This window comes from Myxine glutinosa, chromosome 4 (assembly GCF_964187855.1).
Source record: "Myxine glutinosa chromosome 4, kmMyxGlut1.1, whole genome shotgun sequence".
Lineage (NCBI taxonomy): Eukaryota > Metazoa > Chordata > Myxini > Myxiniformes > Myxinidae > Myxine > Myxine glutinosa.
In genome coordinates, this window is record NC_136264.1 from 63,384,625 (window position 1) to 63,406,009 (window position 21,385).

Consider the following 21,385-nt stretch of genomic DNA (forward strand, 5'->3'; position numbering starts at 1 on the left):
CCAAACACCAAGAGAGCAACTCAACTACTGGTCAACTCAGGCCGTGAACTGCGAACCAATGCAACCAGGGACAGGGCTCTCCCCACTCGAGATCGCACCGGGACTGCCAGGGCCAGGAATCTGCGCGCAGAGTTCTGCGCGCTCTTTTTATAACCTCGGGCGGTGACGTCAGGCTCGGCACGGCACCCAACCAGAGCCTCGTAACTTCCCGCCTTTTGTCGACCCACTTAATGTGTCCATTCCTTCCGTGTCCATTCGTGCCAACTGATCACAGCCCTCTTGGGCATGGTACTCAAGGTGGATAGGCCTGTCGGAGGTGTAAATGGTGGCGGCCATGCGGTGGTGTCCTGGCCTGGTTTCCTTTCTAAGTCATGTCAGGGGGAGGGCGTTATTTAGTGTTGCACTAAGGACTTGTCGGAATGTCTATGTGATGTGCAGTTCCAAAAGGGACAAAGGTTTGGCTAACCAGGTGAGGACACACAGGGGCGCTACTCTTTAATCCCTAACTCTACTTAACATACGAACCTCCTGGTAGATTCACAAGTATACTCCTTACCCGACAAAACGCCTACACATGAATAACTTATTACAGGTAGTTTTCCTTACCTCGACACCTCGAAGCATGTTACCTACTCAGCTCTATCTGCTCTACATATCACTACCCACCAGACATAACAATATTGCCATGGCAACACATCACAGTGCTAACCAGTATAGGACCTTTACCAGCATGTGATCTCACAAAGAGGAACAGCACAATATTAAAGTTCATGTTCTAGCTCAATTTCTCAAACTCCAATATATTTTCCAGACACTATATATCATGAAGGAGAACAAAGTACGAGATTAAAGTACATGTATGCCACAACAGGATCACATAACTGAAGCATACCACTGCTTTATAAAGAGGCATTAAATCAAATATACACAACAGATCACTTAGAACCTGACCCATGATAAACTGCAGGTGCTGTACATTTGTATTGACACAGTTGTACGGCGTGCTGGGAACATGCAAGAGACTATCGTGAACCATTAACACCTTACGAAAAGTCCAGTCAATCTATGACATAAAATAGAGTAACCTCACACAAATTGCAAAATAAATAATTTGACTGATTTCATAATCACAAATGAATGGTGCATGGTAAAATCCAGAAGCATCCGGCTGGTGTAACATTGTTAAAATTAGGTGTCTGGATAGTGTATACCCACCATATGGGACATTTTTACCACATGAGACTTGATGCAGACACATTTCGAGAACAGGAGTTACACTGACCTACTACTGTGCTACTACAGCATTAAATCTCTCAAAATCTTAAATTAATGCATACTTAATGGCCTTTTGTGACTGTCAGATCATCTCATCTCATCTGAATCTAGATGGTATTCATAGAATACTTACCCTGTGCACTGTGCAGTCAACTTGTGAGCCAACTCTTCTGTTCTTGAACATTTTTTTTCTTTGATCCAATATGGCTGCCAGATCACGTGAGCGATGACATCATAAATTTATATTCTCTAATGTAATTGTTGCATAGATCACGCTCAATACATTTCAACTGATCAGACTAAGCGTTTTCCCTGTCGAATTATGACATCATAATTATGGCACCAATGACGTAATCGTTAACAACACCTATTCCCCAAATGAAGTTCATTACAATGAGCCATGTTTCTATTTTTTTCCATGCAGCGTTTTTGGAGATATAGAGGTGCAACATCTTTCGATTTTTCCAAGATGGTGCCTGTACCACATGACCTATGATCTCATAATTCTGAATAAAAAAATTCTACAGAGGGAGGCGCTTCTATGGTAAAATTTCGTGTCAATCGGACCAACGGTTGCCGAGAAAAAGGATTTTTAAAATGCAGACACGTACAGCACACAACACACGGCACACGTACGCAACTGAATGCTCAACCCTGCTTTTCGCTTCACGAGCGCAGGGTAACTAATTTGGTTATATTTACATATCCTCTTAGTTAGGTCCAAAACTTCAATTCCGTGACCATTTTCTGGCTAGTAAGGTTTGACGATTGATTTGACTTCTATTGACATTTTATAACAAAAATAGCCTCTATGTCCCTCCCAAAAATCCCGGCATTTTTCGCCAGAGGCCCGAATCCAAGATGACCGCCGGCACTATCTTGAAAAATTAAGTTTTGAACCAGAACACCTAGAATCACGTACAAAGACACTTTTTTGGGTAATTTGACCACGAGGATTCCGAATCTGACATTAGTTTGACGTTATGACATTATTTTGACCCAGAAATCCAAGATGGCCACCATCCAGTAGAGCGAAAATGCAACTTTTAAATGGGAGAACATATGATCATGAATTAACACATTATTTTGGCTAAATCTATACTGGCCACGGAATTGAGGTCCTGATTAGTGAATTGCTATTTTCTTGTTTTTTATTTGTCTGTGTGTGTAATGTCATATACTTATTTCTGTCTTTCCAGGGAGTATACGAGCGAATGAGACGGCACTGAGAAGCGCAGTATTCAGAAGATAGCTGTCAAGAGAATGTCCACCGTTCCGTGTGTCCTCCAGTGTGGCGGGCTTTGCAATGAAGCCACTGATGTCGTTACCTCCGTTGAGAGTTGGGAAAATCTCAAGAAAAAAGCCCTGTTATGGAGTGGTCTTGACAAGTTCGGAGACGTTTATGCAACAGTCAATTGGGATAATGGTCCCGGCAGACGATGTGTCCATAAATCATGTAGGCTGACCTTATGGAATGCTAATAAACTGGAGCAGGCCAAGACAAGACAGAAAAAACGAGAAGTCAAGGAATGCCAATCTCAGTCTTCGTCCATGTCTGAGGCTTTCCCCCCGGCTGCTTCTCCACCTGCCAAGCGGCTGCGATCAAGTGTAGAAGGGCTGATACATGAAAAAACAAAATGTGTCTGGTGCTGTAAACCGGAGTCGGCAAAGCACCCAGAATCAAAGCTGTCCCTGATTTCGTATGATAATGCATGGGCAACGTTCAAGAGTCACACTGTGGTCCTCGAAGTTCAGAGCATGCGAGACAGAATCAACTGTGTGATCGATTATGCAGCTGATGACCCATATGCGATTGAGATCAGATATCACAACAAATGCTGGTTGAAATATGTGCGTAGTTACCAGAAAATGAGTGAAGATGACAAACTCCCACGCATGCACAATGTCAATCTCCTTGAGGCTCAGACTATCTTCTTTGACCACATCAGAACAGTTATCTTTGAGGAACGTGAGCTAAGGTCACTACAGAGCCTCCTCAAAGACTACAGCTCTATCATATCTCGGTATGGCTTCTCAACATCCAGCATCAAGTCATCCTTTATCAAAGATATCCTGACCCGGGAGTTTGAGGGCAAGATCGGCTTCCACTCCCGCCCTCAGAGAAACCAGAGCGACCTAGTCTATGACACGTCTGGGGGTGGTTCATATGTTGAAGCAGCACTCTCCGCCATCGGTGTTGGCAGTGAACAACTGGTGCACAATGTGGCTAAGCGGCTCAAGGATGATGTCAAGTCAATCAAACCCATCCCATGGCCGCCAAGAGTCGAGGAGCTAGAAGAGGAGGAAGAGCTCTCGCCTCTCATGGTGCAGCTGCTATCTGCTTTGCAGGGGAAGAAGGAGGTAGATCTGTCTCCCAGCACACTCTCTCTCACCTCTCTCATCACGCAGTACATTACAAAGCGACCCACCACTACCGCCATCAATGCCACCGTCACCCTTCATGGGATGACTCGCAGCAAGGAGCTTATTGACTCTTACTACAAGCTGGGCATGGGGATCAGCTACCCGAACGTGCTTCTCCTACGTGACCTCTGGACCATGCATGACCTCGAGCGATGTTTGATCTGTCCTGATGAGATCGCTGAGGGAGAACCAAGCATTAGTATCATTGACAATGATGACTTTACCAACGACACGTTGACAGGAGGGGGTACTGCACACTGCTGTAACTGGATGTTTCTGCAATGCGAGAAGATGAGCAGTGCGTGCAGGACCAAACGAATGCGAGAAGATGAGCAGTGCGTGCAGGACCTGGTAGCCTGCATACATGAGTTTGACTCCTTTCCATTCGACCCATCCTCACCCACACTCCGCACCCTACAGTCAGCCATGCCTGCCTCTAATGAGCTCGTTGTGGACTTCAATTCTGCCCATGCTGCAGGGGAGGAAAAGTTGACCAGCTTCTTTCAGTAGCGGGTATTCAGTAAGAATACCTCCCTTCATGCACCTGTCCCTCTGAGTAAATGCTTGACATTTGCCAAGATGCCAGACACGGAGAAGCCCAGGGAGGAACTCAAAACGAGAGCTGCTGAAATGGAGCAGAATGCTCTCAAGGCAGTGATCAACCTGGTTGAGGTCAGTCATCTTGTGGACCTCACTGAGTTGCTGGAACATCGTGTTGTTGAGGAGTGTGTGGCTTTATTCAACTCCAACGGAACATACAGGAAGACACAGAAGAGTAAGCTCATCCAGAAACTCTCTCTGCAATCTGTAGATCTGCAGGAACCCTACACCGCTCTCGTCGACATGGGCATGATTTGGAGGATGGCAACTCCATCAGCAGAGGATCGACAGACGCAACATGGCACCCCATACAAGTGGTCAGACTATGTCCACAAGGTGTCTTCCATCATCCTTGCCCGCCATGGTGATGCTGAACGTATCTTCTGTGTGAATGACCCATATGACACACCATACTCTACTAAAGATGACGAGCGAGACCTGCGGGTACAGGGTAAGGCACATATACCCAACACCTACATGAAATTGAATGACCCCTTCCCTTCTGCCCAAGCATTCAAAACACTTCTATGTAGCGTCAGCAACAAGGGGCGGATGCAAAAGCTGATATGCACCTACCTGACAGACCTTGCAGAGAGTGTTGATGCAGAGATTGTCTACTCTGTTGGCTCCCACTGCACCAATTTGTCAACCCAGCAACCAATGGAGAACTACAGCTTTGACCAGTCTGAGGCTGATACTGTCCTCTTTTCTGCTTATGCAGTTCTGCGTGAATCAGGCTACAGTGGCCCTGTTGTCATTGATACCGCTGATACCGATGCCTATGTCGCGGCAGCAGTCATCTCGCAGCAGCTGCCCGGAAAGCTCTGTATCAAGAGGAAGAAGGAGACTATCTTATGTCATGGCCTGGTTAATGACGAGATGGCAGACTGTATTGTGCAGCTGCACTGTATGACAGGCTGTGATGCCAACTCAGGCTTCTATGGCAAGGGTAAGAAGTTGGTGTATGACCGGGTGGCGAAGAGCCCTGTGCCTCGACGGCAGCTCTCGCTGTGTGGAGATAGCCTTGACCTTGAGGAGGAGGTGCTAGAGGAGCTCTTCCAGTTCACACGACATGTCATCTATGGCGACGAAAAGAGTAGCACCATGGCTGAGGCCCGTGCAGCAAAGTGGAAGACACTGAAAAACAAATCATTTATCCGTCTCCCTCCAGATGCAGACAGCCTACGCCAACACTGCCTCCGAGCAAACTACTTGGCATATCTTGTGCGTCATCCCTCCAAGAAACACCACCCCTCGCCACTCGGACATGGCTGGGAGCTGGTGGGTGGTCGCTGTCGCCCTGTCCGCCACACGCAACCTGCTCTCCCGACACATATACCTGCACCAGGGCCAGCTGAAGAGAGTGAGGAAGATGAGAGCCAGGAGGGGAATGAGGAGCGAGATGATGATGTACAAAGGCGGGGAGATTCATCGGAATCTGATGATTCAGATTCTAGTGAAGCAGAATGCTCTGATTCGGACTAATCATATAATTAAAGGTCATATTGATTAATTACTTCATTTGAAAACTGTTCAAGTCACAGCTATTAAAAATAGCTTATTTTGAAGTGTAATGAGTTTACTTGTCATGCAATCATCAATTACTTTACTGCAAGATATCCTTATGGAGGTAGTTTCTTTAACATGTTTAAGTACAAAAGCTGCATTTTCGCTCTACTGGATGGTGGCCATCTTGGATTTCTGGGTCAAAATAATGTCATAACGTCAAACTAATGTCAGATTCGGAATCCTCGTGGTCAAATTACCAAAAAAGTGTCTTTGTACGTGATTCTAGGTGTTCTGGTTCAAAACTTAATTTTTCAAGATAGTGCCGGCGGTCATCTTGGATTCGGGCCTTTGGCGAAAAATGCCGGGATTTTTGGGAGGGACATAGAGGCTATTTTTGTTATAAAATGTCAATAGAAGTCAAATCAATCGTCAAACCTTACTAGCCAGAAAATGGTCACGGAATTGAAGTTTTGGACCGAACTAAAGGTCACCTTGAACCACAGAAGATGCAATGGAATAGCTGACACTGCCAAAAGAAGAAGCCCATAGGACAAGTGATGAGGGAGAGTGGAATAAGTTATGAAAAAGGACTTAGGATGTAAAATAAGCAAACGTCATTATGTTCAGCAGTTGCTTCCAGATGATTGTGACAAGAGAATGGCGTTTTGTGAACATTTCCTTCAGTGGGTTGATGACTGCCCACATGTGTTACATAACATTATCTAGTCTGACGAGGCTGTTTTCCATGTTGGTGGTTTTATTATGAGGCATAACTGCTAATACGGGTGAGGAAATTATCCAGAAACTATAGTCGAATGCATCCAAATTGGGCCAAAACTGCTTGTTTGGTGTGGAATGACTTCAACCCAACTCATTGGACCTGAAATCCTCCGCAAAACAATGAATGGACAGAGATACTTGGAAATACTTCAAAAAAAATTCTTAAAAAATGCAGTAACAGGGCAACACAGACCAAAGTTTTTTTTTCTGCAAGATGGTGCCCCTCCGCACTTCTCGATTGAAGTTCATAATTGCTTGGATACACACACATTCCACACGGATGGATCGGGTGATGAGGACCGATGGAGCGGCCATCCAGAAGTCCTGATTTAAGCCCGTGTATTTTTTTCATTTTGTGGGACTGGCCGAAATAAAAACTGTTCACCAGCAAACCTGCTAATTTGATGAATTCGATATTTTTAACCGCAGTTTTTGCTGATTTTCCAGAGGAGTTTCTTTCGCGTTTAGTGGAAAAAGTTGTCGGACGATTGAAAAAAATGTCCTGAGAATGTAGGAGTTTATGTTGAAATTTGATGTTCACAAATTAAAACAGAAATAAATGGTCTTTCAGGAAAGAAATATTTTTTTGGTGTTCTTTCTGCCATCAACATGATATTTCTCATCTTCCCATTCCTTGCCGCCACTATCTTTGAGCTGCAATTACAGAACTGCCAAACCTCATTCCATGCAGCAATTCACGCTCTTTGAGCAACAGTCAATCTTCAGCCCAAATGGATCAATCTGAAGCAAAAGAAAAAAAAATCTATATTGTAAAACAGGAGTTTTCGTCTGTCCCCCAAACTACTCCCTTAGTTTTGGGGCTAGCCCTGCCAAACCTCCTGTGGAACGTTTTGGGGTCCCAGTGGATGTTGTAAGGTAGGTAGGAGGTTTCAAAAATTCCTCAATAAAATTATGATTTTGAAAATAACTCGATACGAACCTGCCTTGAATCCGGAAGTGGAAATATGACGAAAATGAGCTGCTTTGATAATATCTCGATACAATCGTCATTTAAAACAGTTTTTTGATAAAGTATCAATTTATGATTGGAATGACGTTTGGAATTGAGTGAATATAATTACGATTTTGAATTGTATTCAATTTTGAATTCATTACGTAATTGTATTCACCCAACAGTACCGAACTACTTCACATCCGGATTTAAATATTTGTTTATGTCACGAATGTTGGTAAAAGTTTATTTTTGATATTAATGCTATTTAATTTGTGATTGGAGTTATGCTGTTTGGAATGAAAATAGAGATATTGAGTTCAAGTGAAGACGAAATGCAGTAACGATTTCTACTTTCTAAGCGTGACATTTGCGGATCGCCATATGCAGATTTGCCATTGACTTGGTATAGAACCATTCAAACGGGTACGTTTTTCATGGAAGTCCATCACGAACCTGCTGTCCATGCTTGATGTTCGGCTGCAGGTGGCACAGCAATGTGGAATTTATTGGTTCCATCATTTCCCATTCGCCGTTTTTTTTTTCCTACACTACCGGTCAAATGCTTTAGAACACCTCAATTTTTCCAGTTTTTTTTTTAAATCTACGCTGTTTAATGTCTCAATGTACTCTGAAATTAAGCATAGAACAAATAAACAATTGGAGATGAAAACAGAAATCATAGAATCATTTTGTTTAACAAAATTTAATTTAAATTTTTGACTCAGCAAAGTAGCCACCTTTTGCAGATATAACCGCCGAACACACTCGTGGCATTCTTTCTACAATGGAAATCAAATATTTTTCGGGAAGTTCTTCCCAATACTGTTGCAGAAGTTCCCACAAATGTGTTGCACTTGTAGGTTGCTTTGCTTTCACCCTTCTGTCCAGTTCATCCCAAACCAGCTCGATGGGGTTTAAGTCTGGAGACTGTGCTGGCCATTCCATGATTTGAAGCCTACCGTCTTGTTCTTTTCCTCGAAGGTAGTTTTGACATAGCCTGGAGGTGTGTTTAGGGTCATTATCTTGCTGTAGGATGAACCCCTGACCAACTAGGCGTATACCAGAGGGTATTGCATGGTGCTGCAAAATGCTGTGGTAGCCCTTTTGGTTCAGGGTGCCAGTCACTCTGTGCAAGTCGCCGACTCTGGATCCTCCAACAAAAGAGCCCCAGACCATCACGCTTCCTCCTCCATGTTTGACAGTTTGTGTCACACACTGAGGAACCATCCTTTCGCCAACTCGACGGCATACAAAAACCCTGCATGATGAACCAAGGATTTCAAATTTTGATTCATCGGTCCATAAGACCTTCTTCCAGTCTTCAGTAGTCCACTGGCGGTGCTTCATGGCCCAGGCAAGCCTCTTTTTCTTATTTTGCCATCTTAGCAATGGCTTTCTTGCTGCCACTCGACCTGTCAAACCTGCAGCTCGAAGTCTTCTCTTCACAGTTGAAACTGAGACTTGCTTACTTCGACCAGTGTTAAGCTGTGCTTGAAGCTGCTGTCCTGTGAGCAGCCTATCACGCAAGCTGTTGACTATCAGAAACTTGTCTTCTGAATCTGTTGTGGCTTTGGGTCTGCCAGACCTCTTCCTGTCACAGTTTCCTCCAGTTTCCAATATACTACTTCCTGCAGTGCAATATTGTCCAAATAATGCTTCAGAAGGTGTAATAACAGTTTGTTCCAATACTGCTTTTATACAGACAGGGGGTTTGTAATCAAGTAATCAGCAGAAGTTGGGACACCTGTAGGAATATTGTTTGCATCAACTTTCAAGGCTTAATTTACTTACATTGCTGCAGAACAGCCGTAAGTTGTTAACCCATTACTTGTTCCCTGAAGAAGGCCTTTTTTTTTTTACAATATGACTGTGCAATTTACTTTATTTTCCCGTTTTTGCTAACCTAAACTTTTTAAACCTCGAGCAGTTTACTGCTTACCTTTGTACCATTTCAGGTTGTTCACTGGACATTAAACTGCATAAATTTCAATAAAAACTGGAAAAATTGATGTGTGCTAAAACTTTTGAACGGTAGTGTAAGTCTTTCACGAACCTGCTGTCCATGTCTGATGTGCGACTGAAGGTGCCACAGGAATGTGGAATTTATTGGTTGCATGGTTTAGCATTCACCGTTTCCGCATTGTTTGTTTGCTTTCGGCTCCCCACCCATGCATAGCACGGGTACCTCACTAGTATATACATACGGTATATATGTCCGCAGCTATTATATTGAGCAATCTACTTTAATAAGTATGGCTTGCAATAGTACTAGTAGATACCAACCCTAACCCTACCCAACCCTAACACCAGCCTGAAATCCCTCAAATGTGCCTCAAATCCCTGATAGCATGGTATTGACCTCTCTTAATGCTAATTTTCATATTGTGGCACAAATTTCTCCCAGATTTATCTTCAGCTGTGTATATCATTACTGGCCTATGCAATATTATTTATATTATTCATAAGATTTTTTAATGCCCAACAACTCAGCTCTGTTTTTTGTTAGGATGAACATTGTACACTTACTTATACCACCTACTGACTGCACTTTTGAAATTGTAAATTTCAGTTTTTAGTTGTTTTGTTTGTTTCTTTCAGATAGAATATTTGGCTCTTAAATAAGAAACCTTTTATTTCTTTATTTTAATCCTTCACACATTCCTGTAATAATGCTTTTATCTGTTTATTGGAATGGGTAGTAAAATTGTACAACTGGTGATGTTGCTGCTGTTTTGGTTGGAGAGGGCCTTTTCACTCTATTTGCAGAATGGTTTCACTCCATTACACATCGCCTGCAAGAAGAATCGAATCCGCGTGGTGGAGCTATTGCTAAAATATGGCGCTTCCATCCAGACCGTCACTGAGGTGCCAAACTTTATACTTTGCTTTCTTCGATGTTGATTATTTATATATATATATATATATATATATATATATAAATAAAATTATATATATACAGTTGTGGCCAAAAATATTGGCACCCTTGCAGTTTTTTCAAATAATGCACCATTTTTTCCAGAAAATAGTTGAAATAAAAAAATATTTTGGTATCCTCAAATGTATTCCTTTGGTTTGCAGTGGGGAAAAAAACCAAAAAAAACCTGAAAAAATTACTAAATGTTAGCTTATTCCACACAGAAATCCTAAAATTGCCTGGACAATGTTATTTGCACCTTTAAGAAGTTGTTGGAAATAATTAGAATTCAAGCAGGTGATTCTCCTTTACTTTGGAATTGAACTCACCTGTGGTGAGTTGCAGGTGCCTGCAATATAAAAATCACTCATTCAACCTGTTTGAATGGAGAAAAGGAGTCATTCTGCTGTTTTGTGTCACTGTGTGTACCGCAATGAGCATGGTGAAAAGAAAGAAAACCAGAGAATTGTCTGAGGAGATCAGACAGAAGATTGTAGCAAAGCATGGACAATCTCAAGGCTACAAGTCCATCTCCAGAGACCTTGATGTTCCTGTTTCCACCGTACGCAATGTTATTTGGAAGTTTAAGGCCCATAGCACTGTAGCCACCTCCCTGGATGTGGCTGCAAGAGAAAACTTGATCGAAGATTGCATCGAAGGATTGTTTGAACGGTGGAGAAAGTACCTCAATCAACTGCCAAACAGATTCAAGCTGACCTTCAGACACAAGGTACGACAGTTTCAACTTGCACCATCCATCGCCAACTCAATGAAAGGGGGTTCTATGGTAGGAAACCCAGGAGGACCCCACTGCTGAGAGAGAGACATAAGAAAGCCCGACTGGAGTTTCCAAAACACACCTGAACAAGCCAAAATCCTTCTGCGAGAATGTCCTTTGGACAGATGAGACCACATTAGAGCTTTTTGGTAAAGCACATCATCTCTATGTTTACAGAAAACAAAATGAAGCCTCCAAAGAAAAGAACACCTTCCCTACAATCAAACATGGAGGAGGTTTAGTGATGTTTTGGGGTTGCTGTGCTGCCACTGGCACTGGGTGCCTTGAATGTGTGCATGGCATCATGAAATCAGATTACCAGACACTTTGGAGCACAATGTTGAACCCAGTGTCAGAAAGCTGGGTCTCCGTCAAAGAGCATGGGTCGTGCAATAGGACAATGACCCTAAACACACTTCATAAAGCACCCAGGAATGGTTCAACACAAAATGCTGGACTGCTCTGAAGTGGCCAGCAATGAGTCCAGTAACGCTGGGGTCCCAGCGGATTTTCTAAGGTAAGTCGGAGGTTTCAAAAATTCCTCAATAAAATTATGATTTTGAAATGAACTCGATATGAACCTTCCGCGAATCCGGAAACCCAATATTGTGGCTTACCAATATGGTGGCCCACCATCTTGGTCTTCCCACTGCACATCGCTGGGTTCTTAAGCCGCCATTTTGTTTCGGCCAACTCAAACGTGCCTTGCCTTGGAAACACGTCTCTTCTATGATCACATAATTGAAGCATGTCATCAAAATCTGGATTCTGATATGAGGATTGGATGCTGTACACGAAATAATTTTCAAATCTGGAGTGAAATCTGAAAAAATTTACGATATCTCTCGATTTTATAACCAAGTGTATATATGCATTTATTTAAGCAAGGCTGTGATTCTCATTCTGGGGTTAGTTTTTTATTTATTTAACTTAATAATAATAGTTTTTTACTTAGTTCTTACTTCCATGGGAATTGCTCCGAGACACGTTTTTTAATGAAACGTTTTTAACAAAGACCACTATTTAAGTAGTTGGGACTGCTGTTACTGTTAGAGTCAATTCTGAAGTTGGAATTTTGAAGATCGGTTCGGATTAAGAGTTTGTGGAGCTTATCGCATTGTGGTTTTTAACTGTGTGCGAAAGGAAATAAAGGGTGGAGTGGAGTGGGGTGGCGGGGAGGGGGGGGGGGTGATGTAGGGGGGTGGTGGGGGTAGGACCAGTTGCAACTACTAAACCAGAAAGCATCTGAAAATGCTGAAATCTGAAAATGGGAGGTGGGAGAGGTATAAAACATATGGACACTGCAAGGACTTCTAGGAAAGAAGTAGGAATTTCGAAAAAGTGTATCTGGGGTGAATTAGTGGGGGTAGAAAAGATCAAGGTTTTGGATGGGGGAAGATAGGAGATGGTGGTGAACAGCTGTTTGAAAGACCTGGAGGGAGGAGTGGGATTGAAGGGAGTGGGGGAGTTTGTTCCAGAGGTGGGAGAAAAGGGGAATGAAAGAGTGAAGTTGAGCAGACGGCCGAGATTTTGGCAGTTTAACCATAAGAGGGTTGCTGGCATATTCATATTCTCTTCATATTCTCACCTTCTCCATATTCTCAAAGCTTTGGTGAAAATTTGATGACAAAACTCAAATGGAAAAAGGTTACAGCCCTGACACGGACACTGCACACACAAACGGACACCCACACGCACACAGGGAAACAAACGGACACACACACACACACACACACACACACACACACACACACACACACACACACACACACACACACACACATATATACGGGGACACACACACACACACACACACATGGCGACACACACACATGAGGACACACACATATAGGGACACACACACAAACACATACACACTCACAGGGGACACATACACACGGGGACACACACACAGACACATACACACACACATACGGGGAAACACACACATGGGGGACACACACCCGGGGACACTCATACACACACAGGGACACACACACAAACACACATACACACACACACACATACACCATCGGGGACACACACACACACATGGACACACACACACACACACACACACACGCACACACACACACACACATACATACGGACACACACACACACACACACACACACACATATCACATGGACACACAGACACACACACAGGGATATAGACACACACAGGGGGGGCACACACACACACATATACACATGCACACACACACATGGGTTCACACACACACACACACACACACACACGCACACACACCATTCAGACTTATGGGAAGTTACGAGGGGCGGCAATTTGACATCTTGCCCCGAGCGTCATTTTTCCTCGATACCCCACTGCTCCAGTATACTTGCGATCTGTTTTTAAAATTCCCTCGAGATGATGGACCCAGATTGCGGATATCATATTCCCGTCAGGAAGCGACTCATTGTTACGCGGCAATGCCTCAAACTACTTTTGCTAGTTTCAATATAGTTTTTGAAAGAAATAATACTGAAATAAATAAATACTTAAAACAAATTACGTTTGCTAGTTTCAATATATTTCATTCAATTTAAATTGAATATTAAACATTGGAAATTAAATACAGATATTTTGAGTAATACTTGCTTTCAAGAAGACTTTCCTGTGGTATGGCAGGCAGTAACTCATCTGCAGGAGAAATAGTTTTGTAAACCTGTGAACTTGTGGGGACAATGTGAATGTATAAATTACGGTGCTTTGCCAGCAGTTTCAAATGTTTAGTTCAAAGCAAGGAGGGATAAAGAAACAAGTTTTGGAAAGAGATTACAATTCTTCAAGGAAACTTGCAACATAACCGGATGTGCAGAAACACAAGCAATTGGTAGAGAAACAATCACTTCTGGGACATTGTAAATCATAAGGCCGTGGGTGCTTTGAGTAGGCTTTGCATGGATCACGTCTTCAAGTTATATGCATCCACTAAGTACTTTTTTTTAATTTGGAAAATGAATCAGTTTCACAAAAGCACATGGGATGTCTCAGAAAGCTGTGCTCGGCATTAGTGTTTCACAGAGCCAGATAAAGGGGGTTGGTCATCTCAGATTATTTCATTAATTTGTTTTAAAATGAGGATGTACAGGAGAATGCTATGGAGTACATTATTTTACAGCTGAATCGCCTCAGCTAAGAGGCGAGCATAAAGTGAAGCTTGGAGTCCATTTGATGTTGGATGAAATTGAACAATCACTCATGTCTTTGGCTAAATGTTTTAACCATGTCTGGATATTATTATTAAACATATCATATTATTCTTATTAAACAATGTATCTCTTTCACACACCATGTCTCAAAAAGTTGTGGGTAGATGCAGATGAAATTTTGTGGACAGGTTGGGAGTGTGACATGGAAGAATTGATTCAATTTTGAAGATCTGAATCCGGATCCAGATACGAGAATTTTTAATTTTTAAAGTGATTATTCACCATAGAGAGATGGGGCCAAAAACTATACAGGGTGCTTCAAAAAAATGTTAACACTTACATGGGACTATCATTTTTAATGGAAAAGAACGGATAATACACTGTAACATGATAACAAATGTATGTTAAAAGCTTCAAAATGTCAGTCTCCACTTGTTCGCCATCATTGTCAACACATGCCTGGAATCTTCTCCAGGTGGTCTCCAGAGCCGGGAGGTGCATTTCTTGTGGTATTGTTGCAATCACGGTTGTCCTCTGCATAATTCTCCATCATGTGAAAGAAGTCACCACTGTTGGTTGTGGTGTTTTCCAAAAAAATACGGCTCTACCACTCCTGTTTCAGTGACTGCACACCAGACATTCACCTTGGGACTGTCTCGTTAATGTCACGCATAACACGAGGATTCTCAGTACCCCAGAAGACACAGTTGTGTTTCTTCATGCGTCCACTTATGTGAAAGGTTGCCTTGTCGCTGAATGCCACGAGCCTGTGAATGTCAGGTTCGAAATTCTTCATCTCCAGGAAAACTTTGCAAGCCTCAACACGAGCGGCTTTATCTGCAAGATGTAAGGCTTGCACAATCTGCAAATGATATGGCCGCATTCCTAGGTCCTCGTTCAAGATTCTCCACACCGTTGCCTGGAGAAGACCACATTCTACACTGAATCGTCTGGTTGATTTCCCTGGGCTATGCAAGAAAGCTTTTTGTGTAACAGCTATGTTTACTGCGGATCGGTCTGTTCGTGGTTGACCACTGTTCCTTTTGTAATTATCAGCAACTGAGCCGGTTTCAATGAACTTGTTGTAAACGTGATAAATGGTCAATCTCGAGGGTGGGTGGCAGTTAAAATGCTCTCTGTATTTGGTGCGAACCACCGTGGGTGACTGAAAGACGTCCATCCATGCAGCAACCTTTCTTCTTTGCCCCAAAGTCAATCTCTTTGCCATTTCAGTCAACTGCAACAAACACAACAACAGGCATTTTAAGGCCATTTTCCCTGCAAGAGCGGTGGTTAGCCTTGTAGAGCATGGGCCAAGCCCAAAAATTATGCTTAGTTTTTGAGTTCCGTGATCTACACCTGAGAAGTACTTACAAGTGTGTTAGGTATGTTAAATAGGTGTGTATTAAACATAAATTACATGTTCCCACGTTTGAAATTTGCACATTAAAGGAGCAATGTTAAAAACAAAGGAAAAGTTAAATCCCGTCGGTAAGGACGTTCCCTTCCCGAGCAACGGCGATGTTCATACTTCTTAATCGTTTTCTTGAGAGCTAAAATTGAATGGTCAAGCAAACTGGTAATTGTGCAGTTCACCAAATGATAGAAGATTTAATTCTGTGAATTTTTTTATATTAAAAAATCATTGTGATGGTCGTTGTTATGGGAAAAATGTCCCTAGCACCCATTTCTGGTGAAACACATAAATTGAATCAGTAGGTTAAGTAAATATTTAGACTCGAGATAGAACTTTTGAATGGACTAGTAATCCTAGTACCCTACCAACCATACATATTCTTGTATTTATAATGAACAAAAAATATTGTGTACTAATCACCCAAATATTGCATTATGTCTGTTCAGTCCACTCCCTCTTTTTGATAAAATGCATAACTATATATACACAGTCCAACACACACAGATCTTGTTCTTTCATTTTTAAGATCACCATTTACTTGCTACTGTTACATTTTGCTACATTTAACACACACAAACAACCCCCCTCCCACACACACACACATATCAATCATACAAAAAACTCAGATATTGTTGGTTTTATTTTAAAATCTTATTCTCTCTATCTCTCACTGTCTGCTACCATTCCCTTTTCTCTCTTAAGCTACATGTATGTATGTCTTAATCTAAAACTGTACTAAATATAATCAAAAGTTACTCAAGAGATACCATTCATGTAACGTTGCTCATTGCTGACGCATACCAGTTTCTCAGTCGTTTCTGACATGTTATGCTGTACAGGAATATGAAAATTTTTAGCATTTTTAGATTTAAATGTTGCTATTCAGAAATAAGATTAAGAGTAAGAGTGGAAGTGTATCATGTGTATGGCATTGCCTTAGCTTGGAATGATAGTTATAATATAATACCATACAATACAACGGCATAGAGTCAGAAGATTCCTATGAGACGTGGAGATGGATGTAAGTTCATTAAAATGTTCATACAATAATTTTTGTAGACAATTATTATACTGTCACCGCAAATCGCACAACTATCATTATCAACGAACATAAATGGTAATACGTAGGATACGTGAGAGACAATAGTCGCCATTATTGTACACTTGGGGGGGAAGATGAAAGGGCCGAATCATTTAATTAAAAAAAGGTAAACAAAATAGGATTCTCGTTCTCAATAAACAGTACTTACACTCTTTAGCTTGATTTTCTCGTTCTTGTCTTTTCTTGGCTCTCTCGATCTTTGTTTTGTCAGTAAATCGCATATAACATGCACGATGATATCCAACGGAGTGGTCAGGGCCAGCAGGGACAACATCGAGTTGTTCTTCCGCCAACACGAGCTCTAAATGGAATCTTTGGATAGCTTTGGTAGCAATGGCACCTTCTCTGGTATTCAAGTCCTTCCACTGATGGACACATTCGCGAAATTTTCTCCAGCTAACATCCGAAAAACGAATAAGTTTGTCTGCAGATTGGTCCACCAAATGCATGCACCACTCCATGTCGCGTCATACTACGCGTAGATTTACTCGCTCTTTGTTACATTGCGTTACAACGACACCCACTGTACGATGACTGTGATTGGCTTGTTTTGGTGGAGCCCCTGTTAAAAGCACTATGATTGGCCAATTAAGAACTAAGCTGATGTCATCACTTCCCTGAGATCGTTGGCTGCAAGAGTAATTTTAGTGTCCCTTTTTTCAGATTTCTGTCAAATACACATATGTTTTGAAGATGGGAACATTAATAGACACTTATAAATATACTCGAGGATCATAAAAGGTCAAATTAAGTACTTCTCTCTTGCAGATCAGGGGAAGTAGGAATTTTGGGGCTCGGCCCATGGTCTATTGCGGTCCCCATGACAATCTTCTCCATTTTGCCCTATTTTCTGCATCTCCTCTTGTTAACCCCCTTGCCCACATTCCTTCTTCGACCATCTTTAGCCAAGTCTTTCTCAGTCTTCCCCGTCCTCTACTTCCTTCTACATTCATTTCCATCACTCTTCTCAACCAGTCACTTTCATCCTTCCTCAACACATGACCAAACCATCTCAAACTGTTTCTCTTCACAGCATCCATCACAGGCTCTATTCCCATCATCTTTCGCCATTTATCATTTGTCTTCCTCTCTCTCAACGATACTCCACACATCCACCGAACCATTCGCATTTCCACCCTTTCCAGCCTTCGTTGCTGCTCTATGTTCATTACCCATGTCTCGCTCCCATAAATCATAACACTTCTCACACATGCAGCATACACCTTTCCCTTCAGCTTCAACGACACCCCCCTCCTCGTCAGCACGCCACTCAGTTCCCGAAACTTCTTCCATGCACATCTCACTCAAGCAACCGTTGCCGAGTCTGATCCACCTTCTCCATTCAGCATGTCTCCTAGGTAACAAAATGTTTTCACAGCTTCCAGCTTCATGCCGTCTCCAAGATCCAACTCAACATTTCCTCCATCTGCAGCTCCCTCTGTGCACACCTTACATTTGAATGTAGCTGCCACACTGATTAATGACCCTCTCAGACCACTACATTTTTTATGAACCCACTCAGCACACATTGTACATTGAATGGAATTCTCTCGGACACCCTTCCTGCACACAGCACACGGCCACTTCCCAGTTCTTTCCACCTCACCACATGCTTTACCACTTGCCATTACCTTCGTTTTTCCGATATTCACCTTCAGACCTTTTGTCTCCATACATTCCTTCCACTTGTTCATCTTCTCCTTCAGTCCATCCATACTTTCTGCAATCAACACCAGATCATGCATACAACAACTCCCACGGTAAACCCTCCTTTACGTTCTGAGCCAGCACCTCCATCACAGCTACAAATAGTAGTGGACTTAGTACCGACCCCTGATGCACTCCCACCTTCACCTCAACCTCACCACTGTTCCCGTCCTTCGTCCTTACAACTATGCGCGCTCTTTTGTACATTGCCATCACTACTCTGATCAACCATTCCTCCACTCCTAACTTCCTCAATGCCCATGTCAATACTTCGCGTGGAACCCTATTGAATGCTTTCTCCAGATCAACAAACCCAAGAAACAACTTCTTCCTCTTCTCCATGTACTTCTCCTGCAACTGCCTCACAATAAAAGCGCGTCTGTCGTTCCTCTTCCTGGCATAAATCCAAACTGCATTTCGTCAATCTTCACTTTCTTCCTTATCCTCCTCTCCAACACCCTTTCCAATACCTTCATTCCATGCTCCTATAACTTTATCGCTCAATACGAGCCACAGTCCAGAGGGTCACCTTTCCCCTTGTATATAGGGATGAGGGTACTCAGTTCCCAATCCACTGGAATGCGGCCTTCTTTCACCAGCAGATTGCAGATCTCTGTCATTCTCTTCACACCCCAATTTCCCGCTGTCTTCAACATATCTCCCACAACTCCCGTCGGCCCTCCCGCTTTTCTACTCTTCATTGCTTTTATCGCTTCCTCAACTTCCTTCTCGGTTATCTTCTCTGCCGGTCCTAAAATTGGGTTACTTTCTATGTTGCCATCCCATTAATTGTCTGCATTCAACAGTATTTCCATATATCTCTTCCATCGTCCTCTAATTCCATCTGGGTCCACAACGATTAGTCCCACTTTATCCTTCAAGCAACTCACCCCCATCACATCACACCTCTCTTTCGCTATCTGCTTTGCAATCCTGAATACCGCTCTCTGACCCTCTTCCAAATCCAAGCATTCTCCAAACATTTTCCTGCATGCCTCCTGTGCCTTTGCTACCTCTTTCTTTGCTGCCTTTTTGGCTGCCTTATAACTTTCATGCTCTGCCTTTTCTGCCCCCATACCCTTCGCCTTCTGCCACTCCTTGAACTTCTTCCTCTCCTCGTCAATCTTCTTTCCAACTTCATCATCCCACCACCATGTTTCCGAGTACCTCCGTGGTCCTTTTGTCCATCCACATACCTCACCAACGGCTCCCAACAGAATATCTTTCATTGACATCCAACCACTTTCAAGCTCAACCACATCATCCTCTACCCTACTCAGCCTCTCTTTTAATGCCTCCCTTACTGTCACCTCTTTCAACCTCCACACCTTCATTCTCGGTTGGTACTTCACCCGCCGAGCTCTCCTCGCACCTTTCACCCTTATGTCGCAGACAACCAAGTGGTGCTGTGAAACAGCCTCCTCTCCCGGGATCACCTTTGTGTCCCAGAGGTGCCCCCTATCTCGCCTATGTGCTAGCAGGTAGTCAATGGTCGTTGACCCACGTGACGTGTATGTAACAAGCTTATTATCCTCTTTCTGGAACTGAGTATTACAAATCAACAAATCAGCTCCATCAGCAAACTCCAAAATCCTTTCACCTTCTCCATTTCTCACACCTTATCCGTAACCCCCATGAACTCCCTCAAAACCGTCCATACTCCTTCCCACATGTCCATTTAGGTCTCCTCCTACCACAACAACTTCCTCATCTTTCACGTTTTCCATCAGCTTCTCTATCGCACACCAGAACTTGTCCTTCTCTTCATCGCTCCGACCAACCTGCGGAGCATATCCCGAGATGACGTTCACCAAGAGCTTTCCAATCATCATTTTCACCATCATCAACCTTTCACTCACTCTAGTCACACTTACCGTCACCACACTGTCTACAAACTCCTCAGAAAACAGGACACCAACACCATTCACACCTTCTGGGCATACTTGCCACTCAAACTTGTATTTCTGTCTCTGCCTACCCGTCACCATTCTCACACCACTTCCCTTCCATCTCGTCTCCTGCACACAACATATGTCCACTCTTCTTCTGACCAATACTTCCACCACTTCTCCTGATCTCCCTGTCATTGTCCCTACATTCCATGTCCCAAACCTCAGAAACCGATCTCCACGTCGAGCATCAGATGTTTCGTCGTCATAAATGGAGTGATTTCCACCCTTGCTTCGATCGGGTTCCCCACCTTGAGTTTTGACGAGAGGGAGTGGGGCCCCCCACGGGATACTTCGGGCTGTACCCTGCCCTTATGTAGTTGTAATTGTCATGGTTCTCTTTTTGAGGCAATGTTTTTATGGCCGGATGCCTTTCCTGACGCCAACCCTTTTTGGTCGCCTCTTACGACACGCAGGGATACGGTGTACCTATTCTAAACCGGGGTACACACCGGGTATTTCAGTCAACTGCAAAGGAAAGAAAAAAAATTCTCAGAGATGTTAACATTTTTTGAAGCACCCTGTATAAAATAAAAAAAAACCACCTTTAGAGGCCATTTTTTCCCCGCAAGCAGGGGTTGGCCTTTTTCGGGAACTGTGGTTGTTGTTGTTTTTCGGTCCCCTTTTTGAAGCAATGTTTTACGGCCGGATACCCTTCCTGACGCCAACCCTTTTTGCCGCCTTTAACGACAACCAGGGAATTACCAGTGAACTGGTACTCAATTTGCCGACCTCGGAAGGATGACAGGCTGAGTCAACCCCCCTGGCGTTAATTCAGCGATTGACCGGGATTCGAAC

General features: G+C 43.1%; 1 protein-coding gene across 2 annotated transcripts in view; it reads left to right on the plus strand.

Annotated features, from left to right (window-relative positions):
* LOC137425860 (uncharacterized) overlaps positions 1 to 21,385 on the plus strand; it is a 473,741-nt gene that overhangs the window by 225,977 nt on the left and 226,379 nt on the right. For both annotated transcript variants that reach the window (XM_078775806.1, XM_078775807.1), the window contains one exon: positions 10,310 to 10,408. In XM_078775806.1, coding sequence (XP_078631932.1) covers positions 10,310 to 10,408 — 99 coding nt within the window. The remainder of the gene's footprint in view (positions 1 to 10,309; positions 10,409 to 21,385) is intronic.